This window comes from Filicampus tigris, chromosome 1, assembly GCF_054856515.1.
Source record: "Filicampus tigris isolate MCC_2025a chromosome 1, RoL_Ftig_1.0, whole genome shotgun sequence".
NCBI lineage: Eukaryota > Metazoa > Chordata > Actinopteri > Syngnathiformes > Syngnathidae > Filicampus > Filicampus tigris.
The window spans coordinates 2,960,539-2,979,824 of NC_141217.1; the positions used below are offsets into that span (position 1 = coordinate 2,960,539).

Sequence of the window (19,286 nt, forward strand, 5' to 3'; positions counted from 1 at the left end):
ACTCTACTTGCAAAAAATGTTCCCTCTAATTTTCCATTGATCTGAACGTTTCCACAAACTCCCTGAGCATTCTTTGATCCACGGTGAGCAACACCAGACAGGCACATGGCGGCCAAACCATTATCAGCCCTGTCTAAAACCTGAGATCAAACAAGTTACATGATGCAGGTGTGTTACAAAAAAAAAAAATCAATCCACCTATATATCGAAAAAGAAGTCATTATTAAAGAGAGATTTGTGACACGAATAAAACCAGCCCTCTCTGTTACTTTTATTTTAGAACATAGGTCATTTTAATTATAATTAAATCTCAATACAATTTGTATAAATATGGTGCCACATTGTCCACTCATAAATAATGGGAGACATTAAATTTACATTTGATAAAACATTAACCTTTTTAGTCATCTGACCTCTGAAACGCGTGAAAGAGACTCATTTAAGGGCCTCATAATTTACGCCCATGTTTGGACTTCCTGAAATGAGCGGTCCACGTTTTGCCTACACGCGGCGTCATGGGTGGGCATAGGGGGTTATGTACCTGCCCTGAGAGTCAGCCGTGTCCGCCCTGGATTAGAAGCGGTTTGGAGAGGCCAACCCTCTATTCTCCTTCCTATCTTGATCTGTCGTCATTCAATTCAACCAATCTAACCAGCGAATGAAGGCAACCGCTACCAGATAGAGGGGGCGGGTCACAGAGTCATTCTTTGGACATGGTTCAGACAGAAATGACGAGCCACTCCATTGCTAATTTAGCAAGGGCATTCATATTTTTTTCCCCCAAAAAAAGGACAGCAAAACATGACGACGGCATGAACGAGAGCGAGCAGGAAGTACTCTTGCTGCCATTTCCTCCTATAAACACAGATGTCAAGCTGAACACTGAAGTAAGCATTCATGCTAGAAGGGTTAGCTACAGCAGCTAGTGAGTACATGGAGAAGAACCGGTAGGTAGATACAGTAGGTGGGTAACCCTACATTATGCTGCTCCTTGTGCTCTTTAGCTGCTGTAGTTACCTCTCCAAGCATGAATGTTTAAGGCTGTAACTCATTGAGTGGCGAATTTCAAGTGTGCACGCACCTAGCGAATGTTGTTTTTTCGTCAGGGTTCGTTCAAGGCCGCAAATGTTCACAAAGACATTGGCCAACAATTTTACTGGTGTCAAACTGTTTTTCTTGTCGCAAAGAAATTTTGAACATGTTCAAAATTTGATGGCGACAAGAAAAACTGTTTGCAACCATTAAAACTGTTTGGGAATGTCTGGTGAACGTCTTTGCAACTGTTTAAAATACTAAACGAACCCTGACAAAAACAGAAAAGAAAACAATATTAGCTACATTAGCACAAACTGCAAACCTTTGCCGCTCAGTGAGATTTTTACTTTACTTTACGTCACTGCTAAGCTTGACATCAGTGCTCATGTTTATCAGTGCACGTTAATGCTGAAGCATAACTTTTGAGTTGAATGAATGCACATAGAACTACTACATTGTTTTTCATTCGTCTTGTCATTTGTCTAGGATGAAATGCCACTTTTAAGTGACAACAAATATTTCTGAGTACTGTTGTAATTGTCACAACACCACTTCATCCTGAAGCACATAAAATTTAGGTTGAAGAAGTGTGCGTGTCCAAAAAGCGTTTGATTTTATTCAGGTCACAAATCTCTATTCAATAATGTTTTATTGTGATATTATAGGTGGTTTGATTTATTTTTTAATTTACATAATTTACAATTTACATAAACATACCTACATCATGTAACTTGTTATGATCTCAGGTTTTGGACAGGTCTGATAGTGATTTGGCCACCGTGTGCATGTCTTATGTTGCTCACTGTGGTCCAAGGAATGCTTAAAGAGGTAGTCAACACAAACATTTTTTTGTCAAGAATATTTTCTATGCAAGCCCACTAGTTGAACCAGGGTTGCGTTTGTGGAATAAGTGTTAATCCACTCGTTTTTAGCCATCTCTGGGGGCGGCCATTTTGTCTTCTATCGACTGAAAATGACATCACAACTGCTCACAACGACAAGTCACGGCTCAGATTCAGAAAACAGGGCAGCCGTGATTGGTCGTTGTGATCAGAAGTCATTTTCAGTTGACAGAAGACAAAATGGTCGCCCCAAGAGACGGCTAAAAATGAGTGCATTTTTCTGCTTAACTTATATTACACAAACGCAAAATTAATCAGAATGCCGTGTTTCAACTAGTGGGCCTGCTGGGAACATATTCTTGAAAAAAATATGTCTGGGTTGACTTCTGCTTTAAAGGGCCATATCATCCTAAATTAACTGTTTGTGTGAATGGGCAGGCCTTGGAAAATTAGAGGAAACTTTGTTTATAATCCAAGCTTGTGTCAATTCTTGATTATTTTAGTTTGAATATACATATTTTGCTGAGGGCCTTTTTTATTTGGGGCAGTACTTGATACCAAAAAGACTTGATTAAACTGGCTCATGGTTACTACAATGAACCAACTATCTATTTCTAAGGTTTGCAGTAATAATTAGGCTGACATTTTCTCAAATGCATTTTGCCACATAAAGAAAATTAAAATACGTTTAGATGTTTTGGGAAAGTACTTTGCATTTGATGTAATGCATAAGCAATACTGCATTCCAAATATGCACTGCACGCACTGGGAGTGGATGGGCCGGGGGAGGCGCGCTTGGGACAGACCAATCATGCTCATCTTTGCATCTGCAAAGTTGTGAAGCATAACTGTTTGGATATTTGACATGAGTTTAATCACACTTGAAACAAATAATAGAGTGGACATTTGTGGTGATAGTAAAACTTCTGACAGGCAGATGGTGCATTTGTGACACGCAAAAATTATGTGACGAACAGATGTCTCCATCAAATGACAACATCTCATTACCCCAAAACATTTTGTCCTTCTCTCACTTTACTCCTTTGTCAATCTCCTCGCTCCTTGATGGAATTTCAGGTGGGAGGTACTAGCTTGTAAACAGATGAGCGCGGATTTAGGAAGCTACAATTAGAGGAATGAGATGAGCCCCAGGACTGCCCATCCAAACTACATGATTGGGGAAGAAGGGCCGTAGTCCTTGGCTACATACATGATGGTCACTCTGTCAGATCTCCAGCATTCCATCATCCAAGAGGATGAACCAATCTACCAATCAGGCCTGTGTGATATTGTGGCCGTACAGAATGCACTCCTGAGCAACAGGTACATGGGAGCCTACCTGGTGTTTGCCCAAAGGAACCTGAATGACTCTTACAAATGAAACAAAATGTTCTGGTCTGATGAGACAAAGATTTTACACTATGGCGTTAATGTCAGACATCATGTTTGGTGGAAACCAGGCACCGTTCATCATCTGGCCAATACCATCCCTATCGTGAAGGATGGTGGTGGCATCATCATGCTGTAGGGATGTTTTTCAGCAGCAAGAACTGGGAGACAATACAGCCTTGTACAGAGAAACCCAGGATGAAAAAAAAGCTACAGAGCGCTCGTGACCTTAACACGCAGGTGACGGTTCATCTTTCAACAGGACAACGACCCTAAGCACATGGTTAAGATATCAAAGGATGACTGTTAATATCCTTGAGTGGCCGAGCCACAGCCCAGATTCGAATCTGAAGAGACTGAAAATGGCTATGCTCCGACACTCCCAATCCAAAATGATAGAGCGTTATACTGTAGGTGAGGGTACATCAAGGTTGCATCAATAAAGTATAGTGTCACTGCGGGGTGTTGTGTGTAAAATGTTGAGAGAAAATCCTTGTTACATTTTGGAATAAGTCAGTCTACATAGCAAAATGTGGACAAAGTGAAGCGCTGTGAATAGTCTCCAGACTCATCGTAGTTGTAACAGCCTAGCCTGTGTACACCTGCTAACTATGACTGAGCTTCACCCTGCAGCAATCTCCCGCATGCCTAAGTGACTCCTCATGCATTAACCACCACTGCCTAAACAGATTGCAGGGACAATGTCCACTCTCAAGACTTGGGCTTTAATGGCAAGCATTTCCCTAGATGTTCATCATCATCATTCATTTGAACTACAAATTGGCAGATTGTGACAGAAGCAATGTGTCTGGGCAAGGCCATTTGCGTTTTCATGCCGTTGCCCATGTCTACGTGTCAACACTGGCCTCTCGTCATTTTTTTACCTCCAGCAGGATAGAGGCACGTGACCTTCACTGACCTTGAGGAGGGGAGGTTCTCATGGGACTGCAAGAGACCTTTACCCGGGAACAGGTGGTGCTGTTATGTGCTAGTTGGCAAAGCAGGCAGCTGAGACACACTCACACATGCCAGTACACCTTCAGGTGACAAAATCTTACCAAAAAAATGTTTATCATTCAATACATTAATGTACCAGTGATAATCCTCTTGTGTGCAGAGGGTGTGCTGTAAGGGAGAACAAGAGGGCCTGATGAGCTTGGTGACCAATTGGCATATATTAGCATACATATGCATACACCTAACGAGCTCAGCTGTGTTGCACAGGATAAACATATTGACAACAGATGCACTTTGCATGTGCTATGCAAAAGGTGCATCCCCCAAATGCTACTTATTGGTAGTTAACGGATGCATTTCCCTTTTGATTCTCTATTCAAGTGCCCACTGAATATTAGACACCTGCAGATGAAGTAGGCTAGTAGGTTAAAGGAATGCATGCAGATACAAGAGACAAGTGAGAAGAGTGATGACTGTGGACTCTTTCTCAGCTAAAACACATGCACAGACTGACAGGTAAACCAGCATGTTTCGGCCTGCCCTATGACTTCACACGCACACACACCACATGCACATGCTTGCATACGGTATCTTACTGCGATGCGAAGCAGGGTAGACCTTACGGCGGCCCATCGGTCCAGTCGCCGGTCGATGACTAGAATGAATCCTACTCCTGATGCGGCAATGCTGCAAGAGAGAAGAACATGCTGTTTATTTGTTTATTTATTCATCTTTAAAATAAAATTTCCCTGAGAGTTCTGTTAAGTACAGCAGATTATAAATATTTCATCTTGTCATTTTATTTTGTCTTTATTTGGGCTTGTGTGCATATGTGTGTGTGTGTGTGTGTTTGTTTGTGTTGAGAGTCAAATGCTTAAAGAGCAGAGGTTTTAATAACTTGATGCCAGCAATGTGGTTGCAATTAGCAATTTTGCAGTAATTGAGATCCCACAAATCACCATGGCAACCTTGGCTCTGCCTTTTTGTGTATGCAACAATTTCACCAGCCGATCCAGGCACAATGTCATTTCCAGAAATCTCATCATGATAATGCAGGTGTCAGTGTGCGTGTGTGTGCGTGCGGGCATATATGCGTGCGTGAATGTAAAGCCAATCTTTTCAGTAAAGGTCTGGCTAGACATTGGCATTTCTGCTCCAAGACCCCATGCACAAACGAGGAAAAACAAAACACACAATGTTAACATAAAATCTGTATATTATTGGGTTTTTTGTCTTGTAGGGTGCCTAACAATTTTAAATGAGCACATACAGGCTTCCATGTTAGCGAAATGCTACCTAGCGAATGCAGCAACAGCAGCAGCAAATCTTCAATCCATCCCAACAATGATAAAAATTCAAACCAGCTAGATGAAATACAATAATCCATCTACGGTAATTCCAGTCCTAAATAAACAAACCAAAAAAATCCCATATATCTTCAGTATTCCAATGACTCGTATATATTCCATCATTTCCCATTATTCCATTTTGTCCTGCATCGCTGATCATCTGTTTGCAGCCTGCAGATGAAGAGAGGGGACTGTCCTCATCCTTAAACAGCATGCCCCCTCCTCCAACTCCTCCTCCACCACCAGTACCTCATACTCAGCCAATTAGAGACAAGCTCTGCATCTTACTGTTCCCCCACAGCCAATCAGTGCTCTAGAGAACAGACAGATTGGCAGTCGGGTGCACAGAGCAAGTGGGAAAAAGGGAGGGGACTCAGAGAGGGGTGCAGTATATGAGAAGCGATAGCCGCAAGAAAAACACAGACACACAGAAAGGCTGCCATGGCACACATGCATATGTACAGAATGTGTGTGTGTGTGTGTGTGTGTATATATATATATATATATATATATATATATATGTGTTTTATCTTCCAAGTCATTTCTTCTGCTAGCTCTCGTATCTATTTTTAAACCATCAGTGATGTCATTGTTCAGGCAGCACTGTGGTTTTCTGTTGTCTGTATCTGTTGTTGTCATACGGTATTACCGACAATACCTGAAACTGACCTGGGCACTGTAGTGAGGTAGTTAAGCACATTTTTTATCTCATCCTCTTCCAGTTCGCTGAAAGTTGGGAATTCTGGGAAGAGGACGATGGGGCTGCCATCAGGCCCGCGGCCCCCTGTAGGCAGAAGTGAAATCAGCAAAGGTTGCATTCACGATGAACCACAGTATAATGCTGATGTTTGCTGGACAGGAAGTTGAGCATTTAGCAATTGAGAAGGGGAGAGCAAATGAACAAGAAAAGCCCCGAGCTCTTCACTGTGCATGATTGCAGAATATAACTAGACTTAACTGTGACAATGTTCTCACTTATATGTACAGTATCACCAGTGTGTACAAAAGCAAAATTGCAAAAATCAAAAAATGGGCAGACACAAACACAAAGATGCATTCTTCTTTTGCTGGTGGCTCAAGTTGCAAAGTAGATAATCACAGTGATGAATTATTCACTTGGCGTCACGAAGCAGCCGTTATCGTCATGGCAACACAATGCACAGCCTCATTGTGTGGTTCTGTAGCATGTCTTGAGTGCAAGTTTGAAACATCGTGCAAAAGGAAGACTTGTCTGTATGAGACAATGTACAGCATAGAAGAGCAAGAAAACAAACCAACCTGGCAGGGTGGCAAACTGCTTCTGGAGTTCAGTGCCAATTTGTGCTGCACACAGAGGAAGATCTTCTGTCTGCAAAATGTCATCTGGGAAGAGACAATAATACACTTGTTTTTTTACCATCTTACTACTTCATGACTTCAACATGTCCGTCATTAGATGTATTATACATTATAAATAAAAAGCTTTATTAATTGAGAAACGTTTTTCACTAATGCGTAACAGAGAAATTCTTCTTCAATTATGGCAACGGCATTGCCGTTACTCTTATTATTAGATCACTGCAGCTGTTTTCATCAAACCAGCGAAATCTCTAAACCGAGAGGCACTTTTTTTTTAACTGTTCTTTTTCATGAGAACGCATGAGACAACTGCTGAGGTGGAGTCAAATTCCACTGGAAGCCAATTTGCTGTTGACACTGAAATGTAAGTAAGCATAGCCGCACACACAACGAGTTACATAAGTAGTGAGTTGCGAAGACTGAGAAAATGATTAACGACAGGGATGGCAAACTCGGTTTAATCCTCCTTCTTGATCTGATGAAACACCTACTCAGTGGCCATTCACACCAAATGACACGAAGACCGTGCCACACAACCAAAACAAATGAAGCTTCATTTTTTGGCCCTGCATGCTTTGTCAACGTTGACCTCCGTTGAGTCGGATTCGTCATCCAAAGTATCTTGCCACAAAAACGATCAGATTAGGGGAACGCATGCCCTGTAAACAGACATTCTCTAAATATATAGACGCTCAAAGTGCAATTAATATCAAAAGTTCTGAAACATCGGTGTTATTTTTATTGATCCACCTTATATACAATCAATATATCTACAATAATACATTACATTTCATTGGTGGCTAGAGTCACTTCACCTACAGCAACATTAAAATAGCTCAGATTTGTGTAAACTGTTTCTGTTAGTAATGTATTGTATTAAGTGTTCATTTATTTAACTTGTAGTACAAAGAGTTGAAAGCAATTTATTGTTCGACTGTTATGGAGAACATTTTGTTGAAAATACAGCAATTGTCTGGAAGCTGTGTGACAATTCTTTATTTTTATGTGTCGCAAACGCACGATCCAGTATGTTGTTTGAAAAACTCCATGCCGCATCGAGGGTTAATGATCGAACGCTTTGTCTATATTGCTCAATATTCTGCATATCTGCATACACTCAATATTGGTGCTTTCTCCTCAAATAACACAAAATAGGATTCTGGGGCGGGCGGCACGGTGGTCGACTGGTTAGCACGTCCACCTCACAGTTCAGAGGTCATGGGTTCGATCCAGGCTCCGGCCTCCCTGTGTGGAGTTTGCATGTTCTCCCCGTGCCTGCGTGGGTTTTCTCCGGGTACTCCGGTTTCCTCCCACATTCCAAAAACATGCATGGTAAGTTGATTGGACTCTCTAAATTGCCCCTGGGTGTGATTGTGAGTGCGGATGTTTGTCTCTGTGTGCCCTGCGATTGGCTGGCAACCAATTCAGGGTGTCCTCCGCCTACTACCCGAAGACAGCTGGGATAGGCTCCAGCACGACCTGCGACCCTTGTGAGGATAAGCGGTATAGATAATGGATGGATGGATTCTGGGGCTATGGTCCATTGGTCTAATGCAGGGGTCACCAATTCCGATCCTCGAGGGCACCTACCCTGCAGGTTTTCAATCCCTCCCTGCTGTAACACACCTGTTAAAATGATGAGCTCATCAGCAAGCTCTTAAGATTTAACAGGTGTGTTACAGCAGACAGAGATTGAAAACCTGCAGGGCAGGCGCCCTCGAGGACCGGAGTTGGTGACACCTGGTCTAATGGAATTCGGCCATCCAGTCTTCGTGTCGGCCATTGAATCAATTGCACTGCTCATTGGTCAGGACGTGTTGTTGCGTTTAAAACCTCTCATTGACTACCAAAACCTCAAAATCTGGGCACAGGTGCGGCAGGCTTTGCCAACATGGTCGCATGACCCTATCCAAGCCCAGTGTTGCCCTCAAAGTGGTAACGACAACTTAATTAATCGTAGAATAACAAACGCTCACGCTGACACGCCTGCAAAGTTATGACACCAATCTGTGTCATTTTACCCACCATGACAAGATGTGAGGTATATCCCCTGGGTCACTGAAGGTGTCAGACTGCAAGGCACGCTTGTTCAAGACGCTGTCCTTGCCTTAGGGGCGACAAATTTCCTTAGTTTTTGTAAACAGTCTGACTTGTCTTCAAGTCTTGTTGCTTTCCATTTAACACTGAACCACCATCTGCAGTCACTACAGTGAGCGCTTGTTATTCTACGATTAATTAAGTTGTCGTTACCACTTTATCCGCGCATTATTGAACATAATAATGTGGTGATGAAGTTTCACGTTTGTTAACTTTTCCGGGTGTTGTCAACGTGAATTTGGCTGGTAACGCACCTCTCGCTACTGTGACTAACAGAGACAGTAAAAAACAGATGAATGAAGGGGACGTCATAATGCTTATTCAACTGGGTTTTCCGTCACACTTCAGCAGCAAACAATTTGCTAATACTATATTCGCATCTTTGAATGGCAGCGATCAGTTTTTGCCTCAAGACACTAGCTTTTGGCAAACATAGGACTCGTCCGCTAACTAGCATGTACTCACTAGCTATCTTGCTCATGAATAAAAATACATAAGTGGCTTGCAGGTTAGTGGTATTTAATAGGACATATATTTCTATTGCGGTTTATATAAGATCATCTCTTATATCACTACGATTTCAAAGGTAAACAAACGTAGTGCTCCCAAAATGATCCCCTCTATACAATACAATACAATACAATTTTATTTATATAGCGCATTTCACAACAGCTAGAGCTATAACAAAGCACTTTACATACAAACAACAAAATAGCCATAATACAACAAAATGGAATCAATGAATTAACATGAAACACTATATACAATAGACACCGGAAAAGAGCCGAAAATTTCAGGTCGGATCAAAAGCCAGATGTTAGAAATGTGTCTTCAACCGGGTTTTAAAAGTGGACAGAGAGGGGGCTTGACTAACATCCAATGGGAGGTCATTCCAAAGGGAAGGACCAGCAGCTGAAAAGGCACAATCCCCTCTAAGGCTGCTGTTGATAATGGCCAAAACCGACTTACCAATTGTCGGGAGAATCTCGTTGAAGAAGTGTGGAGGAACGGAGTTATAAGGTGAGCCCGATGGTTTAATATGGCAAACCACATGCTCCAAAAATGTCAAAGAAACCGGCTCGAAGGAATCGAACACTGCTGAACAAGGAACTTGGACAGTAACGTAAGAGTGCATCATTTGTAGAACAACCAAAAAGTGTGTTAAGCAATGAAATGCAAACAGTAGAATGCTATCCACCCAAGATGGTGAGCAAAGAAAAATAAAGGAGAAACGACTTCACGTGCAAGCCTCCTGGGAACCAGTGCAGGAGACCATTGATGCCATGCTAAAGAAGGTTATAATCTGCCCATGCAAAAGCACATGATTGGCTACACTATGGCCTGTCTTGAAATCAAATAGGAAGTGGAGAACAACTATTGACTATCGCAAGCTGAACCAGCAGGTTCCTTTTTTGTGATGGCTTATGACACAACTCGCAGAAAAACTTCCAAAGGTTTGAGACACAAAATTCACAAAATGCTACCATTTGACCCCAAAGACCAACACAAATTGGCGTTCCCATTTGCGAACAAGCACATAGCCTGTTCGGCTATGCCAACTCACCTGCTGAATTCAACATATCCCTCAATAATTCCTCATTTACTTTGTATGTTGATAACATAATAACGAGGAGTTCCTCTTTGGACTCTCCTGGTGGACATTTGTTTTATTCTTCTACAGGCCACAATCAGTCCCTTTTGAAATGACAGTGATGCTGCACAAATGTCAACTAGGTGGGGCTGTTGGTTGGCCCAAACATGATTGAATCACAATCCAGTTGCATTCAAGGCCTTCTTGACATCAAACCCCCCACCGATGTTTCGAAACTTTGCAGTTTCCTTGGAGTGTGTAACTATTCCCGCCAGTTCGAGCACTTTGCTGACATGGCACGTCCTCTTACTAACCTCCTCAAAAAGGACACACCCATCTGGGGCGTCGAACAAAATGGCACCATGACCCGTCAGGCCTCCCATACCGTGACAACGACAAGGAGTTCTTTCTTGAGGCACCAACCATTGTCTGAGCGCAGGCCTATATGAAGTGTACCAAGAAAAACGAGTCATCGTGTATGTCAGCAAAACACTCAACAGCCCCGAATTGAAATATTCAGACTGCGAAAAAGTCTCTCTGTTCACAGTTTGGATAATCAAACATTTTTTACATTACATTGGATGCCAAATGTCTAGTAAAGTCAAATTTATTTATATAGCCCTTAATCACAAAAAAGTCTCAACGGGCTTCACATGCACTAGTCAGGTCTCTAATAGGTAACAAAAACTTCCTTACAGTTGTTCGTTCGTTCAACAATTGGGTAGAATTCTTACCCGCTCACAATGACACAGCACAGACCACTGCATGCCTGCTGATGAATCTCGTGTTCTCTCGATACAGGCTACCCTCTCAGGTCAACTCGGACAGCACCCTCCCTCGCAAATGGCCTTCTGGTACTTTCGTAGTGGTGGGATACACCACCTAAAGTAGACTTGTTTACGTGCATGCATTACCTAGGGATCATGTCCCCCAATAAGTTAGGTGCGCCACAAAGAATCACCTACCTTTCTAGACACACACAGTCAACATGGCAACTAGCTACATACGTGTGTCACATCACCAGAGGTGGGTTGTATGAACTAGCTGTATATCCTGGTTGTTTTGCTTGTATCTCTGCTGATATCCTGCCCGGAGGTGCCGCCCTGAACATCCCGAAGATTTATTCCTTATTGAATTGACTACTGTTTCCCCACATTCTTTTTTTATTTTTATTTTTTTCGGCTGGAGCCACTGGATTCGTACGCAGATACACCTCAGTGATGCCTCCTTCTACAACTCCCACCATGGGAGGACCCCAGAAGGTCATTCTTCGCCCTTTCATTGAACACAACTGTTAAGGAGTTCAGCATGTTCTCGCGAGCCATTTGCCGGCAACTCGTTAACCTACCCCCTATAACTCATCCCTTGGAATGATACTCTTCGCCCTTTGTTCAGAAGAACTGCCACATGTGTATTGGAACCTCGCCGGTCAATCTCCCAAGACTTCCGACGGATGAACATGCCCACGCACACCCCCATGAACCATTCAGTTGCACGGAATATGAGATCATGAAGGTTTCCATGTTTCTTTACAATGTCCGACATGCTTCCATGTGGTTTGTCAAATGGGTTTTTGCTGTTACCTAAAAGGTTTTGGATGAAGCCACCCTGGCTCTCTTCCTACCCCTGTGGCACTCTCCCTCCGGTTGTTCCACTTGACCACTTGCTTTTTCAACTGGCTCTCTGTTCGGAGTGCATTTCTAAAAGCCGGCGCCCAAATTTGTCTTTTTTCTTCTCCCACTGCATTCAACACCAATCCAAATGGTGTTGTAGTTGGCCTTCTATTTATTTATATTTTTTATGAGTCCTTTTGTGGTTGCTCAGCCACCTGCCCAGCCACCTGCTCAGATGCTCAGCTATCATGAAGGGAGACTATAATGTGCACCACAACAAGTGCATACACTGTAGGTCGTGAACACGGCACAGGGCTACACTGTACTGTGTACCACTACATCATTTGACAGCTGTGTTGAAAGTGCTTTGGAGCCACATATAAAATCTCGTTTAGGGCCACCAAAATCTTAGCGTCAACTCTGGTTTTAAAACACAATATATGTGTAATTTATCTACTGTATTTCTATGGTATTTCTATTACGGCCCTTACATTTGTTTCATATTTGTTTAACATCCCTTGATATTAAACAAAGTGGGGAAAATATGCAAAAGACTAAGAGGTTGTGTCACATATATAAACATTTGCATTTTCAAGAATTTGATCATGTGCCAATTTTTTTTCCGTTCACAATTGATTAGAAGGCTCTACATCATTGGTGTCAAACATACGGCCCGCGGGCCCAAACCGGCCCACTAGAGGGTCCAATGCAAGATGAATTTGGAAAGTCAAGAAATGCATGAATAACAAACACTTGATTTGACAACTAAGAAGAGAGAGGATAAATGAATTGCTGGTGGGTCTGAGGAAACAGCTAAATGTTTTCACTCACTGCTGAGAGTTTAGTGACGCAGCAGTAAAGCTAGCTACCTGACTGCGAATGAAATAACAACAGCATCAAATCCGTATCAGAACTCGTATGTTCCAAGAAGACAAAAGCTTTTACCAACATTTGTCTGACAAGGAATACTGTGGCAGAGAGGATTTTGGAACTATTGGCAGATTTGGACAGCCAGTGAAAACATAAAGTGAAGTTATTTCTTGCATTTTCTGTTGCAATTGATGAGAATACTAACATTACAAACATTGCTCAACTAGACAGATTTGTGGAGTTAATGAAACATTGGCCATCACTGAGGAGTCCCTCGTATTGCGAAAGGAAAGAAGGAAGGGAGCAAGTAAGGAAAGAAGAAAGGAGGATAGAGGGATGAAATGGTAGAAAGAAAGGAGGGAGAAAGGGACAAAGGAACAGTCAAAACAGATTGAGATCCTAGCTTTTGTGATGAATCTAACTTGTGAAATTATGCACTGCACTGCACTTATTGTACAAATTAATTTAAAGTCTGTGGACTCATACACCACCTGTATTTTATTTATGGATGGATGTTATTTTGTTGTTTTAAATATTTTTGCTTTTTTTTTTTTCTTATTGAATTATTTTTTTTAAACTGACACATTTTTTAAATGAAAACTAAACAAAAAAAACTAAGCATTTTTGAAAAAAAAAACAAAATTAGCAAAAAATAACAAAGCTTCCCTCAACGCTAATTAAAACTAATTAGATTTAAAAAACCAAAGTCCAAATTAAATAAAAACGACAAAAAAAGACACATTCTCCATAAGACTGCCTAGAGGACATCAAAGACTGAATTTCTTAAATTTCAATGAAGTTATGGTGTTCGGTGCCAGTGGCTATTCTACATCCCACCTTGTTGACCTGGGCCCCTTGGCTTCATATCTAAAGCCAACAGTCTTGAACTTGGGTTTTAAAATGGACAGTGATCTTAAATTGGACCAGCAAATCAGTGCTGTTGTAAAGTCCAGCTTCTTTCACCTTAGGCAGCTGGCTAAGGTAAAGCCCCTCCTTTCCCATCAGCACTTAGAAACAGTCATCCATGCCTTCATTACATCTCGGCTAGATGACTGCAATGCACTTTATTTTGGAGTCAGCCAGTCCTTTCTCAAATGTCTCCAGTTGGTCCAAAATGCTGCTGCCCGCCTACTATCTGGAGCTCGGAAGATGGAGCACATTACACAGATTCTGGCCTCCCTTCATTGGATTCCAATGCATTTTAGGGTTACATTTAAGAATTCTCGTAGTTATCGATAAATCATAAAATGGCCTGGCCTCGGCGTACCTCTCCGAGCTCCTCCACTCGTATGCGCCTTCCCGCAGCCTCAGGTCTGCGGACCAGGCGTTGCTCGAGGTGCCGAGAACCAAGCGGAGCCTCAGAGGGGATCGCGCCTTTTCGGCTGCTGGTCCTTCACTTTGGAATGACCTCCCATTGGATGTTAGGCAAGACCCCTCTCTGTCAAATTTTAAAACCTGGTTGAAGACACATTTCTATTCTTTGGCTTTTGATCTGACCTGAGAACTGAAATTTTGGCTCTTATCCGGTGTCTATTGTATATAGTGTTTTATGTTAATTTATTGATTCCAGTTGTTGTATTATGGCAATTTTGTTCTTTGTATGTAAAGTACTTTGTTACAGCTCTAGCTGTTGTGAAATGCGATACAAATAAAATAAAATTGTATTGTATTGTATTGTACATAATGAAAATTCAAAAACTACAATAACCCTGCATCTGATACAAGCCAAAAAGGAGCATGTGTAGGCTATTTGGCATAGCTGGTAAATAAGTGTCTGTACTTGTTTACAGCTGTTCAACCAAATAGTTTTAGCAAAACCCCCTGCCACTTGAATGACTGGCGATGTTCATGCATTTTTTTCGATTAGGTCAGAGAAGGAGAGAAGGATTTAATGTTTATCCATGTTTTTTCAAACAATTTGGGGGGTTTAAGTTGTGTTTTTTTTCATCGCGTAAAGCCTACTTTTTACTAGTCCGGCCTTTTTGAGATCTAATTAGGCAGTATGTGCTCCCTGAACGACCTCTGTAATGAGTTTGACACCCCTGCTCTACATTATGCTAGAAAATACCTCCATCATTTACAATACTATGATGCATCACATGGTGTTTATTTGTTAAATAATTATTTTTAGTCTGAAAGAAACATTATGACCTCGGTGTATAAGCACGTTTACACTGCAGTCACACTGGAAGATATCCGATACGCATCGGATTTGTATCCACATTTGGCAAAAACCTGATTCTGATCTTAAAATATCTGCTTCCTTGAGTTATTTTTCAGTTTACTCTGCCATGACGCATAACCCACTTGTACCACTTAAGAGTACAAAATTGTATTGTGTCACTTGAAGCACACAGTGTCAATCTTGCAACCTAACCCTGCACAGTGTGGAATTATAGTATACTTAGCAAACAACTGTAATCCCTCATCTCCCAGCCCATTGATGTCAGCATGGAGCATACTTCCCACAAGTTCAGCAATCAATCCAAAGTGTACATTAGTGTAGATTGTACCTTGAGGGACACAAATAAAAAGTACTTGGTGTACTTTTCTGACTGTGTAATAAATTATATTTGTACTGAAGCCACTGAATAGGCAAAGGAGGAAGTGAAAAGAAAAGTAGGAACGTATGGAAGTTGAATTAAACAATGGCAACATGGAGACGTGGCACAGCAAAAGGTCCACTTGGCAGATTTTAAACAGACCACAAGCATTCCAGCAAAGCCCAGAAGCCTCTAATTTGACCAAAACCAACCACTCTGCTATAATTATCTGCTACTATATGAGTGAAAAAAAACTCCACAATGAAGAGCAATTTGTGATTTTTTTTTTTAACTGTGTAAATTCCCAGACAAGCTTTGTATGAATGCATGCATTTTGTCGCTGTCCTGTAAAAAGCACTTATGGTCATTTTTTTCATTTTTCTTATTTTTACGTGAATGGTGTTTGGGTGTTAAATACATCCCATTAACGTGAAAATTAAAACATTTTCCAAAATTGGACATACGTGTTTTTCACAGAACAGAGACGATTTGTTGCCTACATTTTGGCTTAATGGAGCTGCTAGCTAATGTGTCTGACAGACTAAAGGCCTCAACACACCAATCTGACGTTGGCTGTCGGAAGGTCGGTACAAGCTGTCTGTTTGGTGTGTCGCGCAACGTCGTAAAGTCGGACCCGTGGTCGGGGCGTCTGGTGGGGGGCGTTCGGCCGATTCAACATGTAGAATCGGGTCGGACTGTCGGGACAAATGATCACTGTGATTGGCTGTTAGCTAGCGAATCAGGGCAAAGGACAAGAATGGGAAGTGACAAAGGCGAATAAACTGTGAAAATCAAAGCTTTTCCTCAAGAACTAAATTCGCTTCGCTCATTTTTCACATCTCCTCTATGGACATAATGGCTGGTTGGACAGAAGAGCATGGAAAAAAAAGACCACCATTATTGGACATCACTGTCAAATGCTACGCCAATCGAGTGATGAAAGGCAAACTATGGGAAGGTATTGAGACGCAGCTGGTTATATTTTTATACTTGAGTTTATTTTCATTCAGAAACCGTTCATGATTGTTTAACTCATGGAGGGGCGAGGGGTGTACTACTACTACTAGCGGAGTAGTTGGCGTCTTCTAGTCGGCTTTTGCAGCGTGTTCTTCGGTCATTTTCCGGTCCGACGTGCTGACTTCTAGGCCGACGCGACAGTTGGCCGTCGTGGTGTGTAGAGGCCTTAAGACTGTTTCAGGCAGCCACACATGCCTTGTATACCTCTCTACATACAGTACATGTATTGAGTGCACACGTGAATTTTGGCTTGCCGTTACTTTCAGTTTGACCTTTCCATGACTGGAAACATTGATTGGCGTTAAGAGCTTGTTTAAGGTAGACTTTAGGGTAAGATTTGGGCCTTTGTTTTCGTGGGACAGCTTACTTGCCTCTCTGAGGCAAATTACTTAAAGTAATTTGAGGAAACCAGTGTGACTTGGGTCAAATACAGCATTCTGCAGAGAGAATTCAGAACTAAAAGTTGATCAGTGCAAAGACGGACATCAGACATGCAGGCGTCCTTTATCACTGCTACTGAACTCTAAACTGCCTGCTTTTAGTCCAGTGAATGACGAACTATGGCTACTCTGCTGTGAGGGAAACCCTTTCGAGCACACACATTCACAGTGAAAGTGGGGCACACACAAATAGTGATTAAGGGGAGCAGAGAAAAGAATGTCCCTCCACCGTATTCACACACTCCCCCCTAACCGGGCACCCCTTCCTCACTTCATTCATGCTTTTTTTTCCCCCCATTGGCTTAGCAGGAAGAAATAACACGTAACCTAGCATGCATGAAATGGATATATTTGAACAATTTTCTTGATTCTCCTATCTGCAGTTAATCCGGCATGTCCTGTTCATTCAACAATGATATGTACAGTATGTCGGGCCATTAATTAATCTTTTTTTTTCCTGGAGACTGCTATTGCAGCTGAGAAAGTGAAGAGGAGGAGGTGAGCACAGGAGGTGCTTGTCTCAGTTGGGTGACCCAGGAAAGGATTTCTTTACAGATGCCTACATATTTAATGTGTTGGCCCGCTACTTGACGACATTTCTGATGCGTTGTCGCTATTTCGCAACAACACCATCAAACTTTCCAACACTTGACAAGCATCCACCCACACCTGACAAAAATAACACAAAAATCCATTTGGCAGTGATTATAAAAAAGTGACTTTACTGACCCACCACTGATATCATGTGGCTGTTACCCAGTTGTAAATCTATTTGCAATATGAACCATATATTCAAAAACAATTGGCTCTATCTGGCAATGAAGGCCCAGCTAATACTTTTAATTACAGCGTCAAACCACAGAGGCACACACGCCCAACCCTTTGTTGCCAGCAGCTTTTATTTTTGCTAAACACACACTGCCAGTTCAAACACACCAACCAGCTGTTAATAGCTGCAAACGCTGATGGCCAGTCAAAGTTCAAAGTCCCAGGAAGCTGGAGTGCGTCCACCACCGTGTAAGCATACACAGACAAGCACAAAATCCTGCTTGAGGGAAATGCAAACAAACAAAAGCATGCATGTTAGTGGAGATAACTCGCATACACCACAGGGGTCCGCTCATCAAATACCAACAGAGAAATGGACAGTTGCATTTTAACCCCCACTGCCCAGCTGTGCGTGTGTGTATTTGTATGTGTGTGAGCGCTCACTCTTGTAAGTGAAGCAGAGCTTTATTATCGAGCATTACGGTGAGGCTTTACCAAAATGCCATCTGTCACTGATATGCGCACACACACGCACACACGCGCATACGCACACAAAATGCTTGACAAAAACTGGGTCACCCAGTGATCTGCAATGTGTAAATGTTGTCCTTTCCCAATCCCAAAGATAGAATTAGGGATCAAGGAAAACTGCAGCCAAAAAGGTTTGTCGCAAAAAATGTTCTATTTACAAAACACATGTTGACCGCCAAGCTGCAAATTTGTTTGTGGTTGAATTGTATTATTTAGCTGCTGTGGTGAGGTGATTCTTGTCCAACTATCAAGGAGGAGAAAAATAATACAGAAATAAAAAACAAAGGCTTCAAACGTGGCCCGTTCACTGACACACAATTCTGTGAAGGCCTTTTCAAGAATGGTGTAATTTCTGTGTATCTTTTCTTGTAAAAGGCATGCACTTTCAAGAAAAAAAAAAAAGAGTTGTCCTTCTATGGTTAAAGGGGAAGTAACCCAAACATTTTTCCAAGAATATGTTCTATGCAGGCCCACTAGTTCAGGGGTGGCCGTAGGAATAAAACTAAAACAGGCTGGATTGTGGCTCTTGAGGACCGGACTTGGCCACCCCTACACTAGTTTCATAGAAGGCATTCTGATTAAAATTACATTTGTGGAAGAAGAGTTAAGTAGCAAAATCCACCTGTTTTTAGCCTTTTTTTTAGCCCAGGGGGCTACTTTTGCTACTTTCTGCTGACTGAAAATGATATCTCAGTTGCTCAAGGCTCAGGTAACGACCAATTACAGCTCACCAATTTTCTGAAGCTGAGCCATGATTGGTCGTTATCTGAGCCCTGAGCAACTGTGATGTCATTTTCAATTGACAAAGGTGACAAAATGGCCGCCCCCCGAGATGGCTAAAAATGGTGGATTAACTCATATTTGACAAATGCAATATTAAGAATCAGAATCAGAATGCCTTGTTTC

General features: G+C 41.9%; 1 protein-coding gene across 6 annotated transcripts in view; it reads right to left on the reverse strand.

Annotated features, from left to right (window-relative positions):
- The window catches only part of mcf2la (mcf.2 cell line derived transforming sequence-like a), a 59,901-nt gene that overhangs the window by 26,438 nt on the left and 14,177 nt on the right, over nucleotides 1-19,286 (reverse strand). For 5 of the 6 annotated variants that reach the window (XM_086047387.1, XM_086047377.1, XM_086047351.1 and 2 more), the window contains exons 2-4: nucleotides 6,851-6,934; nucleotides 6,242-6,356; nucleotides 4,820-4,910 (exon numbers count right to left, since the gene is read on the reverse strand). In XM_086047387.1, coding sequence (XP_085903513.1) covers nucleotides 4,820-4,910; nucleotides 6,242-6,356; nucleotides 6,851-6,934 — 290 coding nt within the window. Of the gene's footprint in view, nucleotides 1-4,819; nucleotides 4,911-5,519; nucleotides 5,784-6,241; nucleotides 6,357-6,850; nucleotides 6,935-19,286 lie in introns of those variants that run through there. The other variant, XM_086047397.1, reaches the window with a different exon arrangement.